At 42.8% G+C, this 21,589-nt stretch overlaps 1 protein-coding gene across 3 annotated transcripts in view; it reads right to left on the minus strand.

Moving 5' to 3' along the window:
* GLS (glutaminase) overlaps positions 1 to 21,589 on the minus strand; it is a 281,149-nt gene that overhangs the window by 133,392 nt on the left and 126,168 nt on the right. For all 3 annotated transcript variants that reach the window (XM_033944403.1, XM_033944405.1, XM_033944404.1), the window contains exon 8: positions 7,034 to 7,066. In XM_033944403.1, the coding sequence (XP_033800294.1) occupies positions 7,034 to 7,066 (33 nt within the window). The remainder of the gene's footprint in view (positions 1 to 7,033; positions 7,067 to 21,589) is intronic.

The following is a 21,589-nucleotide window of genomic DNA, read 5'->3' on the forward strand; positions in this document are numbered from 1 at the left end:
GTTAGTGTAGTAGATTTAGTGAAACCTTTCCTGATATTGAACCATACCATGTTGTGGTCACTGGAGGCCAATGTGTCGCCCACCGAGACCTCTGTGACACTTTCTCCATTGGTAAGTATCAGGTCCAGTATTGCCTGATCCCTTGTCGGTTCCAACACCAGTTGCCTGAGGCTTGCTCCTTTCATACAACTGGTGTTGGAACCGACAAGGGATCAGGCAATACTGGACCTGATACTTACCAATGGAGAAAGTGTCACAGAGGTCTCGGTGGGCGACACATTGGCCTCCAGTGACCACAACATGGTATGGTTCAATATCATGTCACCCCTTTCCCTGCGTTCCTCTAGAGTATAGAGCTGTAATTTGCCCAGTCTTTCTTCGTATGAGAGACCCTTGAGTCCGGAGACCATTCTAGTGGCCATCCGCTGGACCGACTCGGCTCGAAGCACATCTTTACGGTAATGTGGCCTCCAGAATTGCACACAGTATTCCAGATGAGGTCTCACCATGGCTCTATACAGTGGCATTATGACTTCAGGTTTGCGGCTGACGAAGCTTCTCTTGATACATCCCATCATTTGCTTTGCCTTGGACGAGGCCTTCTCTACTTGTTTGGCAGCCTTCATGTCTGCACTGATGATTACTCCCAAGTCCTGTTCTTCTGAAGTCCTAGCTAGTGCTTCTCCATTCAAGGTGTATGTTCTGCATGGATTTCTGCTGCCGAGATGCATGACCTTACACTTCTTAGCGTTGAATCCCAGCTGCCATGTCGAGGACCAGTTTTCCAACGTGATCAGATCCTGCGTCATATTATCCTTGAGATTGCTTTCACTTACTATGTTACACAGTTTGGCGTCGTCGGCGAACAGTGCTACTTTTCCCTGAAGCCCCCGGGTCAAGTCCCTTATGAATATGTTGAAAAGGGACGGTCCCAGTACTGATCCCTGCGGCACTCCGCTAGTCACCTCCGATGTCTCAGAGAGGGTGCCGTTGACCACCACCCTCTGAAGTCTTCCACTCAGCCAATCATTGACCCATGCAGTTAGTTTCTCACCCAACCCCATTGATTTCATCTTGTTTAATAGTCTACGGTGCGGGACACTGTCAAAAGCTTTACTGAAATCCAAGTACACTATGTCCAGAGACTCTCCCGAGTCTAGTTTTCCTGTCACCCAGTCAAAGAAGCTGATGAGATTGGATTGGCATGACCTGCCCCTAGTGAATCCATGTTGACAGGGATCCCTCAGATTTCCCTCATCCAATATCGTGTCTAATTTGCCTTTAAGTAGAGTTTCCATGAGTTTACACACTATTGATGTGAGACTTACTGGTCTGTAATTCGCAGCCTCCGCTCTGCAACCCTTTTTGTGCAGAGGAACAACATTGGCAGTTTTCCAGTCCAGGGGGACTCTCCCCGTACTTAGGGAGAGATTGAAGATCTAGATCGTATGTTGGGTGCCTCAACCAATTCACCATGCAGGTGAAGGCTCCCTGAGACAGTGACCACTCTCTGGGATCCAGGGTCTTCTGGATTAGGAAATCCGCTTGCACAATGCCACATTTGCTGCTGATCACGCCAGAAGATGGGCCACCGTCCATTGAACATCACCAGGGCTTCCAAGCTTAGCGCAGCACTCTTGGTGCCCCCTAGCCATTGTGCTGTCTAAGAAAACTTTGTTGTACAGTGCACTCCCGATCGTCTGAAGAACCAAGCGGTGGCTCAAAGATTCAAGTGGTTGATTGACCATTTCCTCTGGAAAGGGGCCCAGCATCTGTGAACTGGATGCCCCTCACAATGTGCCCCCCAGTCAGGCCTCCATCATATCCAGTGAAGCAAAAAATTCCCCCCGGTTCCTCTGACACAATCACTGATCTCACCATTTCCATTTGGAAATGTGACATCTTAAGTGTTCACTGCTTTGAAGTCTAGAATCGGCCTCCAGTCTTCCGAGCCTCTCTTGGGCACTATGAAGTATACTGAGTATCTGCGGGAGCCCAAGTCTTCCTCTGGTACGGGTTCTATAACTTCATCCAGCAACCTTTGCACTGATACTTGGACTTTTGCTGCTTTTTTCCCAGTCCTCTCAGCCAGAGAGTCTAGAAAGGGTCCAGGAGGGGATGAAAGAATTTAAGCTAGTATCCTTCCTGTAGAATGACCAGTACCCAGAGATCTGTGGTGATCTCCGCCCATGCTGCCCAATAGGCTGATAACCTCCCGCCAATGCGTAGAAGGTCGGCTGATGGCTTGGCGTCATAACTGCTTCTTAGGAGTCGTGGCGGAACAGGATCTTGAAGACTGGGGGCACCTGGCCCCCCAGTCTGGAGCTTTGAAAGAATCTCTGGCCCAAAGGCCTTCCTGAGAACTGGCAATATCATCTGGAGGCCAGAAAATTACCAAGACCTGACCCTCTAGGTCTGCTGTCTGGTAAATTCTTCATCTTGTAATCCTGTACACTGGCCATAAGATCATTCAGACCTTTCCCAAAGTAAATGTCCCATATATGGTAATTTACTCAAGATCACCTTAAATGAGGAAGCCACCCCACCCCCGCTGTGTGAGCCATAGCATTCTGTGGGCGGAAAGCAGACATTTTGCTCACAATTCTGAAAGGTCATTTAGAACCTCAGCTACATAATTCACTCCAGAAAATAAAACTGGAGATTCCTCCCAATAACAGTCTCTGAATTGTGGCACAACTTGGAGTGGCAAGCCCAGGCAATAAAAGATGCCACTGCAGCTGCTTTCAAACCTGAGGCCACAGCTTCAGAGAACTTTTTGTGAACAAATTTCAGTTAGCGGTCCTCAGCATCTTTAATACCACGTCGTCTACACTGGGGAGGGAGGTATAGCACAGTTATTTACCGTAACAGTTGTTATCCAGGGACAGCAGGCAGATATTCTCAACAGTGGGTGATGTCACCGACGGAGCCCCGCAGCGGACAGCTTCGAAAGCAGACTTGCTTGAAGATCTTTGTAAGAGCTTCCGAGTGTTGCACTGCGCATGTACAAGTGCCTTCCCGCCCGAGTTAGGGCGCGCGTCTCCTGTGAGGAACCTCAGTTCAGATACCTAGCTAAGAAGCCAACCAGAGAAGGAGGGTGGGTTGTGAGAATATCTGCCTGCTGTCCCTGGATAACAACTGTTACGGTAAGTAACTGTGCTTTATCCCAGGACAAGCAGGCAGCATATTCTCAACAGTGGGTGACCTCCAAGATAAGCATAATGGGATGGAGGGAGAGTTGGCAAGTTAAGAAAAAACATTTTGCAAAACAGATTGGCCAAAATGGCCATCCCTTCTGGAGAAAGAATCCAGACAGTAATAAGAAGTGAATGTATGAACAGAGGACCAAGTGGCAGCCTTGCAGATTTCCTCAATAGGAGTTGATCTGAGGAAAGCTACAGACGCCGCCATAGTTCTAACTCTGTGGCCCGTGACTCGACCCTGCAGAGGGAGACCAGCCTGAGCATAGCAGAAAGAGATGCAAGCAGCCATCCAGTTGGAGATGGTTTGCTTCGAGACATGATGCTCCAACTTATTTGGATCGAAGGAGATGAAAAGTTGTGGGGCTGTTCTGTGAGGTTGAGTGCGTTGCAAGTAGAAAGCCAAGGCACTCTTGCAGTCCAAAGTATGGAGAGCCACTTCTCCAGGGTGAGAATAAGGCTTTGGAAAAAATACTGGAAGAACAATAGATTGATTGATGTGAAATTCTGAAACAACTTTAGGTAAGAATTTTGGGTGAGTAAGGAGGACCACTTTGTCATGGTGGAAAACTGTGAAAGGTGGATCCGCAACCAAAGCTTTTAACTCACTGACCCTTCGAGCAGACGTGAGGGCAATCAGGAAAACTACTTTCCAAGTAAGGTTCTTGAGACGAGCTTTATCAATTGGTTCAAATGGAGGCTTAATCAATTGAGCCAAGACAACATTGAGATCCCAGACCACTGGGGGTGGTTTAAGTGGTGGATGAACATTAAAAAGTCCTTTCATAAAGTGGGAAACCACAGGATGTGTAGACAGAGGTTTCCCATCAAGAGGCTGATGAAAAGCAGCAATCGCACTGAGATGGACTTGGATAGATATAGACTGAAGTCCAGATTGTGATAAGTGAAATAAATAATCCAAAACAGAAGCCAAGGAGGTAGACATTGGCTCCATATGGTGAGTGGAACATCAAGCAGAAAATCTAGTCCATTTCTGGCCATAACACTGCCGAGTGGACGGCTTTCTGGAAGCTACCAAAATATCTAGTACAGATTGAGAGAACTGTATAGAGTCTTTAGGTTGAAAGGTACCAAGCTGTTAAGTGTAGAGATTGCAGGTTGGGATGTAACAAGGATCCTTGACTCTGAGTAAGCAGAGAGGGAAAAACTGGTAGAAGCAGAAGCTCCCTAGTGTTGAGTTGAAGTAGAAGGAAGTACCACGGTTGTCTGGGCCACCGAGGAGCTATCAGAATCATGGTGGCATTTTCTGTCTTAAGTATCGGAGGGAATGGAGGGAAGGCATAGAGAAAGTGACCCGTCCAATCCAGGAGAAAAGCGCGGATAACGGTTCCGCCAGGACGTCCCTCAACTCCCTGAGCACCCTGGGGTGTAGTTTGTCTGGTCCCATGGCTTTGTTCACCTTGAGTCTTGATAGCTCATAGTAGACACTGCTGGGCGAAAAACTCGAAATTTCGAAACGGGTCATCCTAGCTTTCCCTTGTTTGCAGCTGAGTGCCGGATCCCGGCGCCTCGCAAGTGAAGACTGAGGAGAAGTTTAAAAGTTTGGCTTTATCAGAGTCCGATTCTACATAGTTCCTGTCTGGTATCCTAAGGCATACTATCCCATCTGTGTTTCTTTTTCTGTCATTAATATACCTGAAGAAGGATTTATCGCCCTTCTTGATGTTATTTGCTAGATTCTCCTCCATACGGAGTTTTTAAACATAGGCCGCCCTTTTCTGCGGCCTATACAGAGGGGCGGCCTATATGCAGGGAAATACGGTACTCAATGTGCCACGTTGTGTGCTGGGAGCTTCAAGTATGGAAGCTGCAAACAGCTTACAGGGAGAACCTCTGCTTCAAGAAGCCTAGAATCTGGACTGCTTACATCTTCTGACTGCCTCTTGGGCCCAACAAACTGGCTAGAGACCTTAACTTCCACTGGATCACACGTACCAAATGGAGGAAAGAAAGCAGTCAGCCCCGATCCTGGAAAAACAACCATGGAGCCACTCAACTTGTGCTCAAGCCCACTGTGGACGAACATAGGATGAGCCTTGCATCCAAGGAACAACCCTTGAACCCCCCCAAACTAATAGTTCAGGCTGCCCAAGTGGGTGTACTGCAAAGCAGTGTACCCCTTGAAAGCAGACTCGTCAACCTCAGAGTCTGCACTCTCCCGTAGCCAGAGCTGTCCCACAAGAGGGATCCCTCTGAAGCACTGAAAAGCCTCACAAATGGTAAGTGAAAAAGACCAAATTTAAATGAAAAGAAACACAAGCAGAAAACATGAGCTCCTACCATCTTGCTTGTAGGAAGACAACTAAGAAATTGGAGGACAGCCGAGGAGGATGGGAAACAGAGCAAAAAATGCAAATGAAGCTCCCTGCTCCCTACAAGAATTCGTACGAGAGAGGGGTTGGCTTAACCCACAGGGTCAGGAATGGAGTGCGTCACACTAGGAAAATGGAATAGCCTACTTTTGTCCTAGAAGGCTCAACTATACCCCATGTTGCATTCTTATGGAATTCCTTGCTTGTCACATTTCATGCTGAGTCCTTGTACATTAAATTCTTGAACACTAAAGTCCTTGTACATTAAAGTCTTGAACACTTCTCTGTTCTCAGTCCTTTCCAAGTGCTCAAGGCGCATAGGATCATCTAGGCAGCCTTTAGCTCTGTCTCCTCTTGTAGGATATTTTTCTCTTCTTACCCCCTTTGTGATCTCATTTTTTTATTATTTCCTGCTTTCCTATGATATATTTTAGTTTCTTTCTGTTTCTTTTAAGACTGTAAATTGTTTTGGGGCCCTTTTACAAGCTGCAGTATGCACTAATGCGTGCTTACTATAGGTTAAAATCCACTATTGTGGGGCATGCTCAGGCATTCCGCAGTAATTTTGTATTCAGCTTGTGCTAAAATACAGAAAATATTTTTTAGCATGGGGGGGGGGCGTGTTTGGGGGTGGGAAGCAGATTTACCCAGTGGTAATCAGTTGCTGCATTGCTGCACAGTAGAGAATTTCCCCGTCCCTGTGAATTTTGTCCCTGTCCCATTCCTGTAAGCTCTGCCTTAACTACACAAGCCTCGAACACTTATGATTTTAAAGTGTTTGAGGCTTGTGAAGATGAGGAAGGAGCTTGCAGGAATGGGGCAGGGACAGGAAAAGAACTCACAGGGAAGGGACGGGAAAATGAGTTCCCATGGAGACAGGGAAAAATTTGTCCCTGTGTCATTCTCTGCTGCACAATTGGCACATAGCTTGGGAACCTTTACCGCCTAGCAAATAGACATCAGTAAGGGATTCTATGCTAATAGCCGTGCACTAATTGGAAAATTAAAACGCAGTTATTAATGGGGGAAACAGGAAAAGTGGCCATTTTAAAGCCATGTTAAAAGTGGCCTCAGTACATGGGAAAGCCCTGAGCTACTAAAACCACAGGCCACTTTTAAGCTCACAATAAGAGAGCTCCTTTGTCTTGACTGAAATGGTGTGGTAGCCATGTTCGTCCACTTTGCAAGGTAATATATATAGAAATAAAACAAAAAGGAAATATAATAATGCAATAAAAAAGGTATTACCTTATTTCCTTTCTTTTATTTCTATATATTACTTTGTCTTGACTGAAAGGCAGTATAACAAATGCTAAAACAATGTGAAAGGTTCAGTGTCTTTCTCTTACCTCTCTCTGTTTCAGTTGACCTTGTACTGAATTATGATGTCATGAATGGATAAAAATACACTTATGAGCAGTGGATTCAGTGACCAGTAAGTACAGCTATAGACAAAAATCAACTGAAAAAATAAGTTCAGTAGATTTAATATCTACTTACATAATCAAATTTTTCAGCATTGTTTGCTCCTTGCTGTAAAGGAAAAAAGCAAAATATGTAAAAAATCTGTTTCACTATGAGATACTAGCTAAGCTAACTATAGTTAGATTTTAAGTGAATTCACAATATTAAAACTGCCCTATTTCTATAGATTGTTGTAAATGAAAATGAAAATTTTACAAACTTAGGAACACTTAACATTTATATACAGTGCTATGAGTTATTGTCACATGTTATATGTGGAAATGGATAGGAATACTAATAAAAAGGGAAAGCTTTGTAAATTCTATTCTAGAGTTAAAGGCAAAGCTTTTAGATTTGCAAGTGCAATGTAGAATACAAGATTAATTTATTTTAATTAATACTATAAGAATGAAGATAACAATTAATGTTTACGTTTACTGATAAAGGTCCCTGCATTAATTTCTACTGAAAATCTGTATCAAAAAATTTGGACCCAACTAGGATATTAACATTCTCACAATAAGCATAAATTGGTACAAAATAAAACTTAAGCAGAATGCCACCCACAAACATCTTTAGATCATCACATAAGTGACATGTTCATTTTGCCTTGATATTAAAGTGTCTAGAAATTTTTTTTTTTAAATATCCCTTGTGGCATCAGTTTCAAAAGGTAAACTGTGATGATAAAAAAAATATCCTACTCTGCTTAGTACATTAGTGCTGGCATCAACTGTACAGCTTTTAGTTCTGTGGTATTTAGATAAAATGGACAATTTTAATTTGCCAGATCTTAAACATAATATGAAGTGTTTTAAAAACTAAAACAGAAAAAGCCTTGATTTAATTCATAAAAGAATAGATAAAAAGAAGCAATTTAGGTGGTGGCATGTTTTGGAATAACCTGCTTTACATGAAAATAAACCCAAGTCACATTGTGAAAATGTTTGTATTTGGATCTTAAACATATTTTATTATCATTTCAATTTCAGAAACATTAACTCACATTAGTTTATTTTAGTATAGAATTGAAAAAGGAAAGTGTTGTATGTACCAGTGCTTTACTTAATGACATGCATAAGGCCAGATGCAATTCCCACCCTACAAGTGGATTAGATGGCTGCAGATAATCCTTGAAGCCCAAGACATCAACTCATCTGCTAGAGGATGTGCAGTCGCATGGCTCCTTGCTGAAAGGGATATCACACTGGCATGTCAACATTAGGTGCCATGGATTACAAACAAAGAAATTAACCAAAAACGCCATTCGGTTTTCTCCTTTTTCAAAAGAATTCTGTTTTAAATTCAGTACTAAAAATATGCAGTGCTTCATGGCATAACCCAAATTATGTGTGCACAGAATGCCAGAGTAAATACTGTCAAAATGAAACTCCAAATCCGTTCAATGAAAAATAATTAAAAGAAGAAAATTACCAAACTTCATTGAACTGTTGCAGATGTCAAAATATTCCATAGATCCTAATGCTGTAAAATATGTAACAACATTTAAAGCACAAAAACCTTTTCAATGCAACATATGTTACCCTTGTAAAAGGCAGTGTACAAGTCAATATTATGGGATCTCAGGTTATAAAATTAGTAAGCTACAAAGAAGTTTAAGAAGTTTATATAGAAGTTAAAAAATTAAAAAAAAGTATCATGCTTTGTGGAAAATTTATACATTTTGAAAAGTTATAATACTGTTATCTGACAGGAAATGAATTTCTTTTTTTAATTATCAATGCTAGCATAACTATATAAACCTCAGAGATCAAGTCAAATGCACGATCTTCAGAGATCAGATCAAAATGTGTTCTCTAGCCTAATCAAACTAAAGTTAAAACTTTCCCCTGGATATATTTTTTTTAAATACAAGCTGCTGTGGGCTTTTTACACCAAGGTATTCAGTATCAGTATCTAAATACCAGCTGGTGTTGAATATATAGATACACACTGGCCAGTATTACTTATCCCGGTACCAGAGATATTCAGACCGGTACCTGATAAAGGTAACTATATAATATTACAATAGCCTTTTTTGCTGTCCTCTCTCAATCCAAGCTGTTAACTGGATTAGCAGTCCAAATAACACCTCTAACCAGGCAACTCAGCTTCGCCTGGCACTACCCAGATAGTGTCAAAGCTGTCTGACTGGATATCCAGATAATGCTACTGAAAATCTAGGGATGGACTCAGTTAGTGGAACTTATCCTGGTAGGAATTACTCCTAGCTGGATAAGTACTGCTGAATATTGACCCCTTTGATTTTGTTGCAGATGGATTCCAGTGGTATTCCTTTTGCAAATGAATCTTAAAATGCAAACTTGGCAGAGGAGCTGGAGGAAGATCAAGACTAACATTTTTTCCTGTTGTGAAAATAGAGGAGTTTTTGGTGTGTATTTTGCTTTTTTTAAAAAAAAACTTTGCATGGCATTAAGTTGAGTCAAATAAAGTAGTTGCTAATAAGGTTATCAATAGATAGTGATAAGAAAGAGTAACAGGTTATTTCAAAGGTTATTTACTGTGATTTTCTACCAACATTTCATATTTGAAAATGTTTTTAAATAAAAAAAAAGTAACAAAATGTTTGATTGTAAAATGTAATCTGAATGCCACTGAATTTTTAAGTGGGTGGTTGCTATTTCTATTCTGTAACTAGACGATTGTCAGGTTTTTCTAATCAATGGTTATAATGTTATGGATACGTCAATAGAAAATTTTTTACAGACTATACATATTAAGATCACTAATATGTATATATGCACATATATAACATACATGCTTTTGATTATATATGTACTCGTACTATCCACTCAATGGTAAATTGTGAGCACATCAAATAAATCACTACATCTTTGTTTATACATGTACTCGTACTATCCACTCAATGGTAAATTGTGAGCACATCAAATAAATCACTACATCTTTGTTTATATCATTTGTTTTTGGTCATACTGGTGGTGCCTTATAGCCAGGGTTGTGGAGTTGGAAGCAGTTTTAGGTGGAGTCGGAGTCAGTTAAAATATACAGAGTCCAGCTTCAAAATAAAGATTTACATAATATATGCAAAATTTACCATTTTATACTTATTTTTTTTGTTTAGGTTCTTTGATCACACTTTAATATATTTTATGGTCTATTAGTCCTAACTTTGTTCATAAAATAAATATTGTTTCTGTAATTAATCAATTTCTCTTAAATTTACTAAACATAGTGAAAGTTGGGGTTGGACAGCAGAAAAATAGGAGTCTGAATCAAAGGTTTGGTGTACTACTGACTCCATAGCCCTGTGTATGGCAGTTTTTCCCAATCCTGTCTTATGGGTACACCTAATCAATCTGGCTTTCAAGATATTCTAATATTCATGGATACACTTATGCTGCATACATTAGATCTTCAACCTATGCAAATTTTTCATGCACATGCATTGTACCAATCTTGAAAAAACAAACTGGAGAAGAGAATATTGGGAAATGCTGTCTTAGAGATATTACCCATGCATGCTACCAAAGTTATTCCTGAAATGGAAACACCCCCCCCCCACACACACACAAAAAAAAAAACCAAGTAAAACACCAGTATCTCTGAAACTTTCAGAGTGTAAACAGTCCATATTCACTCAAGGTTGCATTTCGTGCACAGTCTGCTCTCATGTATTTAATAGGGCCATTTGTTTTTAATCTAAAACTGCTCTGAGAAAATATAGTTACTGGTCAAAATAGAACTTATCACCAGAGGAAAATGAGTCAATAAGCCTCTATTAAACCTGGATTATAATGTTCTTTGAGCACAGGTTTGTAAAAGCAACTAACTAAACTGAATTTGGAAATGGACACATATTTTAGGTGCATTAACAAATCTTCAAAGAAAAATAGCTCTTTTACAGGTGAAGAAAGTGAAGTTACCTGTAGCAGGTATTCTTAGAGGCCAGGACACATTACCTAGATGGGCAACGTCATCTGATGAAACCCCATCACAGGTGATGCCTAGCATTTTTGAAGCTCTGACCACGCGTGTGTGTGTGCGTACCTTCCCATTCCCACCTGCCTCAATCATGTAGGACCAGGCAGTTGAATACAAAAGCTGAAAGAATACAACTCCTGAGGGAAATAGGAGGATATGTAATATGTGGCCTGCTGTTCCTGGAGAAAGCAGTTATTTACCTGTGATAGGTGTTATCCAGGCACAGCAGGCCAATATTCTTATATGTGGGTGACATCATCCACGGAGGCCGGTATGGACAGTCCACAAGTGCAGTGTCACTCTAAAATTTGAAGACTGCTACACCGTGCATGCGCAAGTGCCTTCCTGCTCGCCACCCAAAGTTCAGTAAAAAAGCTAAGCCAACTAGGGGAGGCGAGAGGGTTTTAAGAATATCTGCTTGCCGTCCCTGGATAACACCTGTTACAGATAAGTAACTGTGCTTTATCCCAATTCAAACAGGCAGCATATTCTTAGATATAGGACTCCCTAGCTGAACCCAAATGGGTTGGAGGAAAGTTGGCTTCTAAATGGAAAATGTTAGGTAAAATCAGCTCTCTTATCTGGAATGATTCTCCAAACAGTAATGAGACGTGAAGGTAGTGGCGTAGTAAGGAGGGTGCGGGGGGGGACGGTCTACCCCAGGTGCTGTCTTGGTGGGGGGCGCTGGCATCCGTCCTCCTTTCCACCCCCTTTCCCTTCTGACGTTAACATTCCCGGCGCAAACAGCAATCCCAAACTGCTGCTCGAACCAGCGTCGGCTCTTCCTCTGACTTCACTTCCTGGAATCATGCCTAGGAATTGACGTCAGAGGAAGAGCCGATGCTGGCGCAACAGGTTGGGGTTGCTGCTTGTGCCAAGAACATTAAAGAGGGAAGGGGCATGCACAGCAGGAGGGGGTGGGGAGTGGAGAAGAGAGCAGGGAGAGGGGCTCCTCTCACCCTCGCTACACCACTGCGTGAAAGTATAAACTGAGGACCAAGTGGCTGCCTTGCATAAGGACATAAGAACTGCCATACTGGGACAGACTGAAGGTCCATCAAGCCCAGCATCATGTTTCCAATATTTGTCAACCCAAGTCCCAAGTAGTAAAACAGATTTTATGCTGCTTACCCTAGTAATAAGAGTGGATTTCCCCAAGCCATCTCAATAATGGCTTATGGACTTCTCTTTTAAGAAATTATCCAAACCTTTTTTAAACCCTACTAAGCTAACTGATTTCACCACGTTCTACAGCAACGAATTCCAGAGTTTAATTACACATTGTGTGAAGAAATATTTTCTCTGGTTTGTATTAAATCTACTACTTAGTAGTTTCATCACATGCCCCCCAGTCCTAGTATTTTTTGGAATGAGTGAAGAAGTGATTCACATCTATCCTTTCCATTCCACTCAGTATTTTATAGACCTCTTATCATATCACCCTTGAGCAGTCTCTTCTCCAAGCTGAAGAGCTCTAGCTGCTTTAGCCTTTCCTCAAAGGGAAGTCGCCCCATCCCTTCTATCATTTTCATCGCCCTTCTCTGTACCTTTTCAAATTCTGCTATATATTTTTTGAGATATAGCAACCAGAACTGCACACAGTATTCAAGGTGCAGTTGTACCTTACAGCAATGTCTTCAATGGTAGTGTAACATAGGTGAACTACTGAAGTCACCACTGCTTGTACTTTATGTGCAGTGACAAGGCTCTCAAGCGTCAACCAAACCCGAGCACAGCAAAAATATATATGGTCAGTCAGCCATGTTGAGATGGTTCTCTTGGTGACAGGAGCTCCAATTCTGTTTGGATCAAAAGATAGGCACAGCGTGCATTGTCACCAGGATGAGAACATGGTCTTAGAAATTAGACAGGTAGAACTATAGTCTGGTTTAGATTAAGCCCTGGGACGACTTTAGGGAGGAACTTTGGATGAGTGAGAAGAACTATTCTGTTGTGGTAGAATGTCATAAAAGGTGTTCAAAGACTCTATGTGCAGATATGATAGATATAAAGAATGTTACTTTCCAACTGAGATACTTGATAGATGTCAAGAGCAGTTCAAAGGAAGGCTTCATCAAAGTGGAATAGTATTACATTAAGATCCCTGCCACTGGCATGAAAAAGTCCTTTCATGAACTTAGAAACCAGAGGATGAACAGACAATGGCTTCTTGTCTATTGGTGAATGGAAAGAACCGATAGCACTCAGGTGAACTCTGACTGAAGTAGTTTTAAGACCAGAATTGGAAAGGTGCAGGAGATATTCAAGCACCAATGATAGTGGGCAAGTGAATGGATCCAGTGAGTGATTGCATCAGACTGTGAAGCGAGTCCACTTGAAAAAGTAACAGCATTGAATGAATGTCTTCTAGAGGCTTCAATAATGGTAGATACTGGTGCAGAAAATGTCAAGGTATCTAATTGTTGGGAGTGAGATACCATGCTGTGAGTGCAAATGAATGTAGATTGGGATGGAGCAGAGAACCTTCATTCTGCGATAGCAAGGTTGGAAAGTGTGATGATTTCCCTTTTGCTGAGTTGTAGGAAGAGGGAACCAAGGTTGAAGATGCCACCTTGGAGCTATTAGAATCATGGTGGCCTGGTCTTGCCACAGTTTGAGCAGAGTCTTTCTGATCAGAGGAATTGGTGGGAATGCGTACAGAAACTGGTTCTGCCAGTTAAGAAAGGTATCGGACTCCAGGTGATTGGGAGTGTACACTCTGAAACAGAAGACTGAAAGTTTGTGGCTATGGCGGGAAGCAAAGAGATCTATTTCTGGGGTTCCCCAATCCACAAAGATTTGATAAAGAACCTTGGAGCCAAGTGTCCTCTCGTAAGTTTGAAGGATTCTTCTCAATTTGTCTGTCAATACATTTTGTTTTTCTGCCAGGTAAACTGCTTGCAAAAAAATGCTGCGAGGGATCGCCCAAGACCAGATTTGTATCACTTCCTGGCAGAAGCAGCAAGATCCCGTTCCTTCCTGTTATTCACATAGTATGGCTACTTGGTTGTCCATGCAGACGAGTACTATTTGATGAGATGATCCTTGAATGTGAACAGAGCATTGTGGATTGAGAGGAGCTCAAGCAGATTGATGTGAAAGCTTTCTCCTAAGGATTCCAGATTCCCTGGGTACAGAGACCATTGAGGTGGGCTCCCCATCCAATCATGGCAGCATCGGTTGTTATGTCACTGATCTGTTGGGAGAGAAAACCTGTGGCTGGGTGAAGAGAGCTCATTGAGGGTCTCTGATATGGAGACTGACAAAGGGAGTGACGTACTATAAATGCCAAGTACCTAAGTATTCTGAGCATTTGATGTGCTGATACGTAGTGAGGAGGAGATTTTCTGACAAAGTTGAATTAGAGTGTTAAGTCTCTGTTGTGGGAGGAATGAACGAGTTTGAATGGTGTTCTGAGGACATGGAATGAAGCTAAGGAGGTGACAAGTATCAGGAAGTTCTGCTTCACGTAGAGAGTGGTTGAAACCTGGAATGCTCTCCCAGAGGAGGTTATTGCGGAATCGACCATCCTAGGATTCAAAAGCAAACTAGATGCACATTTCCAAGGATATGGGTGACTAAAAATTACACCAGGTGTACACCTGGCAGGGCCTCCGCATGTGTGGATCGCCGGACTTGATGGACCGAAGATCTGATCCAGAGATGGTGCTTCTTATGTTCTAGAGTAGGTTCCAGATGTGACTTCTGGTAGTTGATTGCAAACCCTAGGAGCTCTAGAAGGTGAATAATTGCCTCCCAGGTTTGCAGGTCCTGGTTTGATCAACCAGTCATCCAAGTATGGGAATACATGAAAGCTGTACATAAGGAGCAATGCTGCTATCACTATGAGGCATTTTGTGAAAACTATGGGTGCTTATGCTAGGCCAAATGGAAGCACCTTGTACTGGAAATGGCATGTACCTAGTCAAAAGTAAAGGTAGTTTCTGCGAGCTGGCAGAATGGAAATATAGGTGTAAGCTACCAACATTTATGTGAGGAAAATAAGTAAAAACAAGAGAAAAAGGAAACCAATATGGTTCTCCAAACTAGTGGCAGAGAAAATAAAGGCAAAAGAGTTGGCATTTGAGAAATATAAAAATACTCAAGAAGAGAAGCACAAAAAGGAATACCGGATGAAAATGAAAAAACCAAGAGAGAAGTATGTATGGCAAAAACGTAGGCAAAGAGCAAATGGCTAGAAATATAAAAAAGGGAAACAAAAATTTTTTCAGGTATATTAGTGTAAGAAGGAAGATGAAAAATGGGATTGCGAGACAGAGATGTTATGAACTGCTATGTGGAGAATGATCAGGAAAAAGCAAACGTGCTAAATACTTCCACCCTGTGTTCAAGGAAAAAAATCCTGGAGAAGGACCATGATTTGCAGGCAAAAGTGAGAATGGAGTGGATACCGCACCATTCATGGAAGAAAGTGTTTATGAACAATTTGAAAAAATTGAAGGTGGACAAAGCCATGGGACCGGACAGGATCCATCCCAGGATATTGAGGGAGCTCAGAGAGATTCTGGCAGCAACGCTTAAATATTTATTCAATAAATCCCTGGAGATAGGAATGTTTCCTTGGGACTAAAGAAGAGTAGATGTGGTTCCTCTTCACAACAGTGGTTGCAGAGATGAAGCTGGAAACTACAGGCCGGTAAGCCTCACTTCGGTTATTTATTGGAAAAATAATGGAAGCATTGCTGAAGAAGAGAATAGTGAAATTCCTAGAATCAAATGGGTTACAACATCTTTGACTGGGTGACCAGAGAAATAGATCAAGGAAGTGCATTAGATATAATTTACTTAGATTTCAGCAAAGCCTTTGACTTGGTTCCTCATAAGATGCTCTTGAACAAACTTGACTGGCTGAAGTTAGGACCCACAGTGGTGAACTGGATTAGAAACTGGTTGACAGACAGACGTCAGAGGGTGATGGTTAATGGAATTTGCTCAGAGGAAGTAAAGGTGAGTAGTGGAATGCCTCAGTGCTGGGGCTGATTCAGTTCAAAATGTTTGTGAGCAATACTGCGGAAGAGTTAGAAGGAAAGGTTTGCCTTTTTGCGGATGATACCAAGATTGGTAACAGAGTAGATACCCCAGAGGGAGTGGAAAACATGAAAAAGGATCTGCAAAAGTTGGAAGAATGGGCTGTTGTCTGGCAACTAAAATTAAATGTAAAGACGTGCAAAATGATGCATTTGGGGTGCAGAAATCTGAGAGAGATGTATGTACTGGGAGGCGAGAAGCTGATATGCATGGATAGGAAGAGGGACCTTGGGGCGATAGTGTCTGAGGATCTGAAGGCAACAAGGCAGTGGCTGTAGCCAGGAGGATGCTAGGCTGTAGAGAGAGGCATTACCAGCAGAAGAAAGGAGGTGTTGATGTCCCCATACAGGTCGTTGGTGAGGCCCCACTTGGAGTACTGTGTTCAGTTTTGGGGGCTGTACCTAGCCAAGGATATAAAAAGACTTGAAGCGGTCCAGAGGAAAGTAATGAATATGGTAGAAGGACTGCACCAAAAAAAGTACAAGAGACTAGAAGACCAACATTTATACTCTGGAGGAGAGAAGGGTGATATGATACAGACATTTAAATATTTGAAAGGTATTAATATAGGACCAAATCTTATCCAGAGAAGGGAAACTGGTAAAACTAGAGGACATACACTGAGATTGAGGGGTGGTACACTTAAAAATGTTAGGAAATTCTTTCATGGAGAGGGTTGTTGATACCCAGAATGCCCTCCTGAGGGAGATGGCAGAGAGGAAAACTGTCATGGAATTCAAAAAAGTGTGGAATGAACACAGAAGATCGATAATTAGAGTATAAATGAGCAAACTTTCACAGTCTGAATCCAGCAAAGAAGATTGTTTGCTTAGGCTGGAGTGACCTTCAATGGCAACTCCAATAGTTGGAACATAAGGATACTACCGGGTGGACTTCTATGGTCTATGGCCCAGAAATAACAAAGAAAAAAAAGACATTTTAATTTAATCATGAAACTGTAATGCATGTGATTACGGGGCAGGTCTTTATCTGCCATCATTTACTATCTAGAGAGCAAAGCCAGTCATTCTTTTCTAATGGTGGTACCCCGCGAGATCATGCAAAACTTATCCTTCACGAAGTATCTGTTCAGAGTTCAGAGGTCTCCGGCCTTTTATGGTATAAGAAAATACTTGGAGTAGAACCCTCAACCCCTCTCCTACAGAGGAACTTGTTCTATCACACTGAGTTGGAGGAGGGCTGAGAACTCTTGAGTTAGATTTTGTTGCTGGGAGTTGGAGGGTAGTTTGGAGGTTTCTGGCAACCTGGAGGACTTATCTGTCTGATGCTATCAGGGTCAAGCATTGATGTTAATGGGTAAGATGGATAAGTAGAGTCTGAGGTCGAAGTTGAGTAATGCTGGCTATGCTCTCCAGAAGTATGTCAAAAGGACTGCTGTTTGGACTGAGTTGATGCAGCGGTCTTCTGCTGTCTCTGTTGCTTAGGATGCTATCGAGTCGCTGAGTGGACAGTTGCAGAAGACTGGCGATCTCTCTGCTTTGAATAGTATGTGGACTTTCAATAGACATTAGTATATCTTTGTGCTGGTCGAGATTGGCGAGATTTGAAGGACAAATTAGACATGCAGTCAGTATGTTTCTTGATTTTATTGTGAGGCTTCCTCTATCTGGTCTCCAAATAAATTGTCACCTTTACAGGGTATATTAGAGAGACAGTCCTGGATGTTGGCATCTAAGTCAGAGATTCTCTGGCTTGTCTATACATTGGTATTGAGACTGTAATGGTATGAGAAGTGATGTCCAAAGCATCAAATGCAGAGCGTATCATATATTTCCTGGTTTCCAGGAGATCATTTTTCAGATGCTGGTAAGAGAGCAGATATTTAGATGGAATATACTGATCATAATGAGACATCTTTTTATATGTTAACTACATTGCTGGAGTTTTCTCATTGGTGTTCTCTCCATACACAAGTTCTTCTCAAATTAAAAAAAAAATGTGTATAAAAGAATTACAGCGCTACTGCTTTCATATTCATGCAGCCAAGCATTGTATCTGCAGGAGATAGCCTACTATCAACGGCATCAGCTGTGTGGCCAAGACTCCTGAAGAAGGTATAGTCCGCTATACTGAAACACAGAGTCATTCTCTGTAGAACTGTACCTCTTCTTTCCACCAATAAAGATTTTATTTGGAAACATTCCAATAGACCCACTTGTTTATACTTTGAAAATACTAAAATGAAATTTCAAAACCATACAGAACATAAAACGATGAAGTATCTTGGAACCAATCAGACAGGACTTAAAGTTCTGGGTTTCCTATCACATTATAAACCATAAAACTATACTGCTTTGTCATCTTCTGATCACCCATCTATCTCTCTCTCATTCTCACCCTCCTCCCTGCCCACTTCTATCTTTCCCATAAGACTGTCACTGGAACGCTTTTACATTTCACATATACTGTATTTCCGATATAGGTCACCATTTGCTTATTTCTGAATTTTGGATTTGAAGGGTTACCTTTGAAAATTCATCACAAAGTGTATTAAATTAGTCCAATAAAAAAAGGTATCTTCTTTATTTTGTTTTATTTCTATTGCCTTCAAAAATGGACTAACACAGCTACCCTACCACTTTACCCCTGATAAAATGAAATCTTTGCCACCATTTTGTTGCATCCTATAAGTGTTCTGCATTTTGTTATGTTGTCTTCTGGATAAACTTGTTGATGTATCATTGCATGACCTAATAAAGAACTTAAACATAAAGAAGCTGATATTCAACCCATGGGAAGCAGCCCATATAAGTCTCCCAGGCAGCACTGGCCCCAGATATTCAGTTCCAGGCCATCTCTCCAGTGAACAGCATTAAATATTTGGTTTCACTTTTGTCTGCAGCAATTTAGCCAAGCAAGTCAATATTCTGTGCTAACTAGCTAATTGCTTAGGAGTCAATGGTAGACCTGCTATTTATGCGGCCTATTATGACCACTAAACATAGCCAATTTGTCACTGAATATCTATGATATAGCCAGCTATCAGTTAGCTGCTAACTGGGATATTAAATGGGATATAGCTGGTTATCTCCAACTGAATATCCATGGTTAGGTGTCGATATGCTATTTAACTGGCCAGGAGCTGTTCCTGACCAGTTAAATAGATTTTAATAGGTATAAAGCATTTTATCCTGGAGCTTCAAGGAGAAGTTGGAAGTAATACTGAGAAACAAGGGCTGTTCTGCACATTTAGTGTTCATATGTGAAGGTAAAGGAGTTTGGGGTCTAGATGAGGGAAGAAATAAGGAACCAAGAATTCTGTTGTTGGGGGTAATGCCTAGAAAGGAGAGAAAGTGGCTTATTAAAATGGAAATTATACTAGCAAGATGTGTTTCAGCAGAGCACTATAAACAGGGAGAAGCACCCACTTGGATTACTGGAGGAATACTGATTGCTATATTAGAAAAAGCACAGTTACTTACCGTAACAGATGTTATCCAGGGACAGCAGGCAGATATTCTTAACTCATGGGTGACGTCACCGACGGAGCCCCGGTACGGACACTTTTAACTAGAAAGTTCTAGTTGGCCGCACCGCGCATGCGCGAGTGCCTTCCCGCCCGACGGAGGAGTGCGTGGTCCCCAGTTAAGATAAGCCAGCTAAGAAGCCAACCCGGGGAGGAGGGTGGGACATAAGAATATCTGCCTGCTGTCCCTGGATAACACCTGTTACGGTAAGTAACTGTGCTTTATCCCAGGACAAGCAGGCAGCATATTCTTAACGCATGGGTGACCTCCAAGCTAACAGAGAGGGAGGAGGGATGGTTGCCCATTAGGAAAATAAATTTTGTAACACAGATTGGCCGAAGTGTCCATCCCGTCTGGAGAAGGCATCCAGACAGTAGTAGGTAGTGAACGTGTGAACTGAGGACCAAGTGGCAGCCTTGCACATCTCCTCGATGGGCATGGAGCGGAGGAAAGCCACAGAAGCAGCCATAGCTCTGACCTTGTGGGCCATGACAGCACCTTCCAGTGAGAGACCGGCCCGAGCATAACAGAACGCAATGCAGGCAGCAAGCCAGTTGGAAAGCGTCCGTTTAGAAACAGGACGACCTAGACGGTTAGGGTCGAAGGACAGAAAAAGCTGAGGGGACGAGCGGTGAGCCCTGGTACGGTCAAGGTAGTATGCAAGAGCACGCTTACAGTCCAGCGTGTGTAACGCCTGTTCCCCAGGATGAGAATGGGGCTTCGGGAAAAAGACAGGCAAGACAATGGACTGGTTGAGGTGGAAGTCCGAGACCACCTTGGGAAGAAATCTAGGATGGGTACGCAGAACCACCTTGTCATGGTGAAAGACCGTGAAAGGTGGGTCTGCAACCAGTGCATGCAGCTCACTAACCCTCCTGGCAGAGGTGATGGCAATGAGGAAAAGCACCTTCCACGTAAGAAATTTGAGAGAATTTGTGGCAAGAGGTTCAAAAGGAGGTTTCATGAGAGCGGATAAAACCACATTCAGGTCCCAGACGACTGGAGGAGGCTTCAGAGGTAGTTTGACATTGAAGAGGCCTCTCATGAACCGGAAAACCAGTGGATGAGCCGTGAGAGGCTTTCCGAGGATAGGCTCATGAAATGCAGTGAAGGCACTGAGGTGGACTCTGATTGAGGTAGACTTGAGGCCAGCGTCGGATAGAGAGAGCAAATAGTCCAGTACAGTTTCCACCGCCAATGAGGTGGGGTCGTCGTGATGTAGTAGACACCAAGAGGAGAACCGGGTCCACTTCTGATGGTAACATTGGAGGGTAGCCGGTTTCCTGGAGGCATCCAAAATACGACGGACAGGCTGAGACAGATTCTCTGGAGAGGTCAGCCCGAGAGAAACCAAGCTGTCAGGTGGAGCGAGGACAGATTGGGATGCAGTAGAGACTGATGCTGCTGTGTAAGTAGAGTAGGAAACACAGGAAGAGGAATGGGTTCTCTGGAGCTGAGCTGGAGCAGGAGGGAGAACCAGTGTTGGCGAGGCCACCGAGGGGCGATGAGATTTATGGTGGCTCTGTCCCTGCGGAGTTTGAATAACGTCCGCAACATCAGAGGTAGTGGAGGGAAGGCATAGAGGAACCGATCCGTCCAGTTGAGCAGGAATGCATCCGGGGCCAGACGATGAGGAGAGAAGAGTCTGGAACAAAACTGGGGCAGCTAATGGTTGTGAGGAGCTGCAAAGAGGTCCACCTGAGGCGTGCCCCACCGAGCGAAGATGGAGTGTAGTGTGTGAGGATCCAGAGACCACTCGTGAGGTTGAAGGATGCGGCTGAGATTGTCAGCCAGGAGTTCTGTTCGCCCTGGATGTAGACAGCCTTGAGGAAGAGACTGTGGGCCGTGGCCCAGGTCCAGATGCAGATGGCCTCCTGACAGAGGAGGGGAGATCTGGTGCCGCCCTGCTTGTTTATGTAGTACATGGCGACTTGGTTGTCTGTGCACAGGAGAAGAACCTGAGGGTAGAGAAGGTGCTGGAAGGCCTTGAGGGCATAGAACATGACCTTGAGTTCCAGGAAATTGATGTGATGATGACGCTCCTGATGGGTCCAGAGTCCCTGAATGCGAAGATCTCCCAGGTGAGCTCCCC

This window comes from Geotrypetes seraphini, chromosome 5 (assembly GCF_902459505.1).
Source record: "Geotrypetes seraphini chromosome 5, aGeoSer1.1, whole genome shotgun sequence".
Classification (NCBI taxonomy): domain Eukaryota; kingdom Metazoa; phylum Chordata; class Amphibia; order Gymnophiona; family Dermophiidae; genus Geotrypetes; species Geotrypetes seraphini.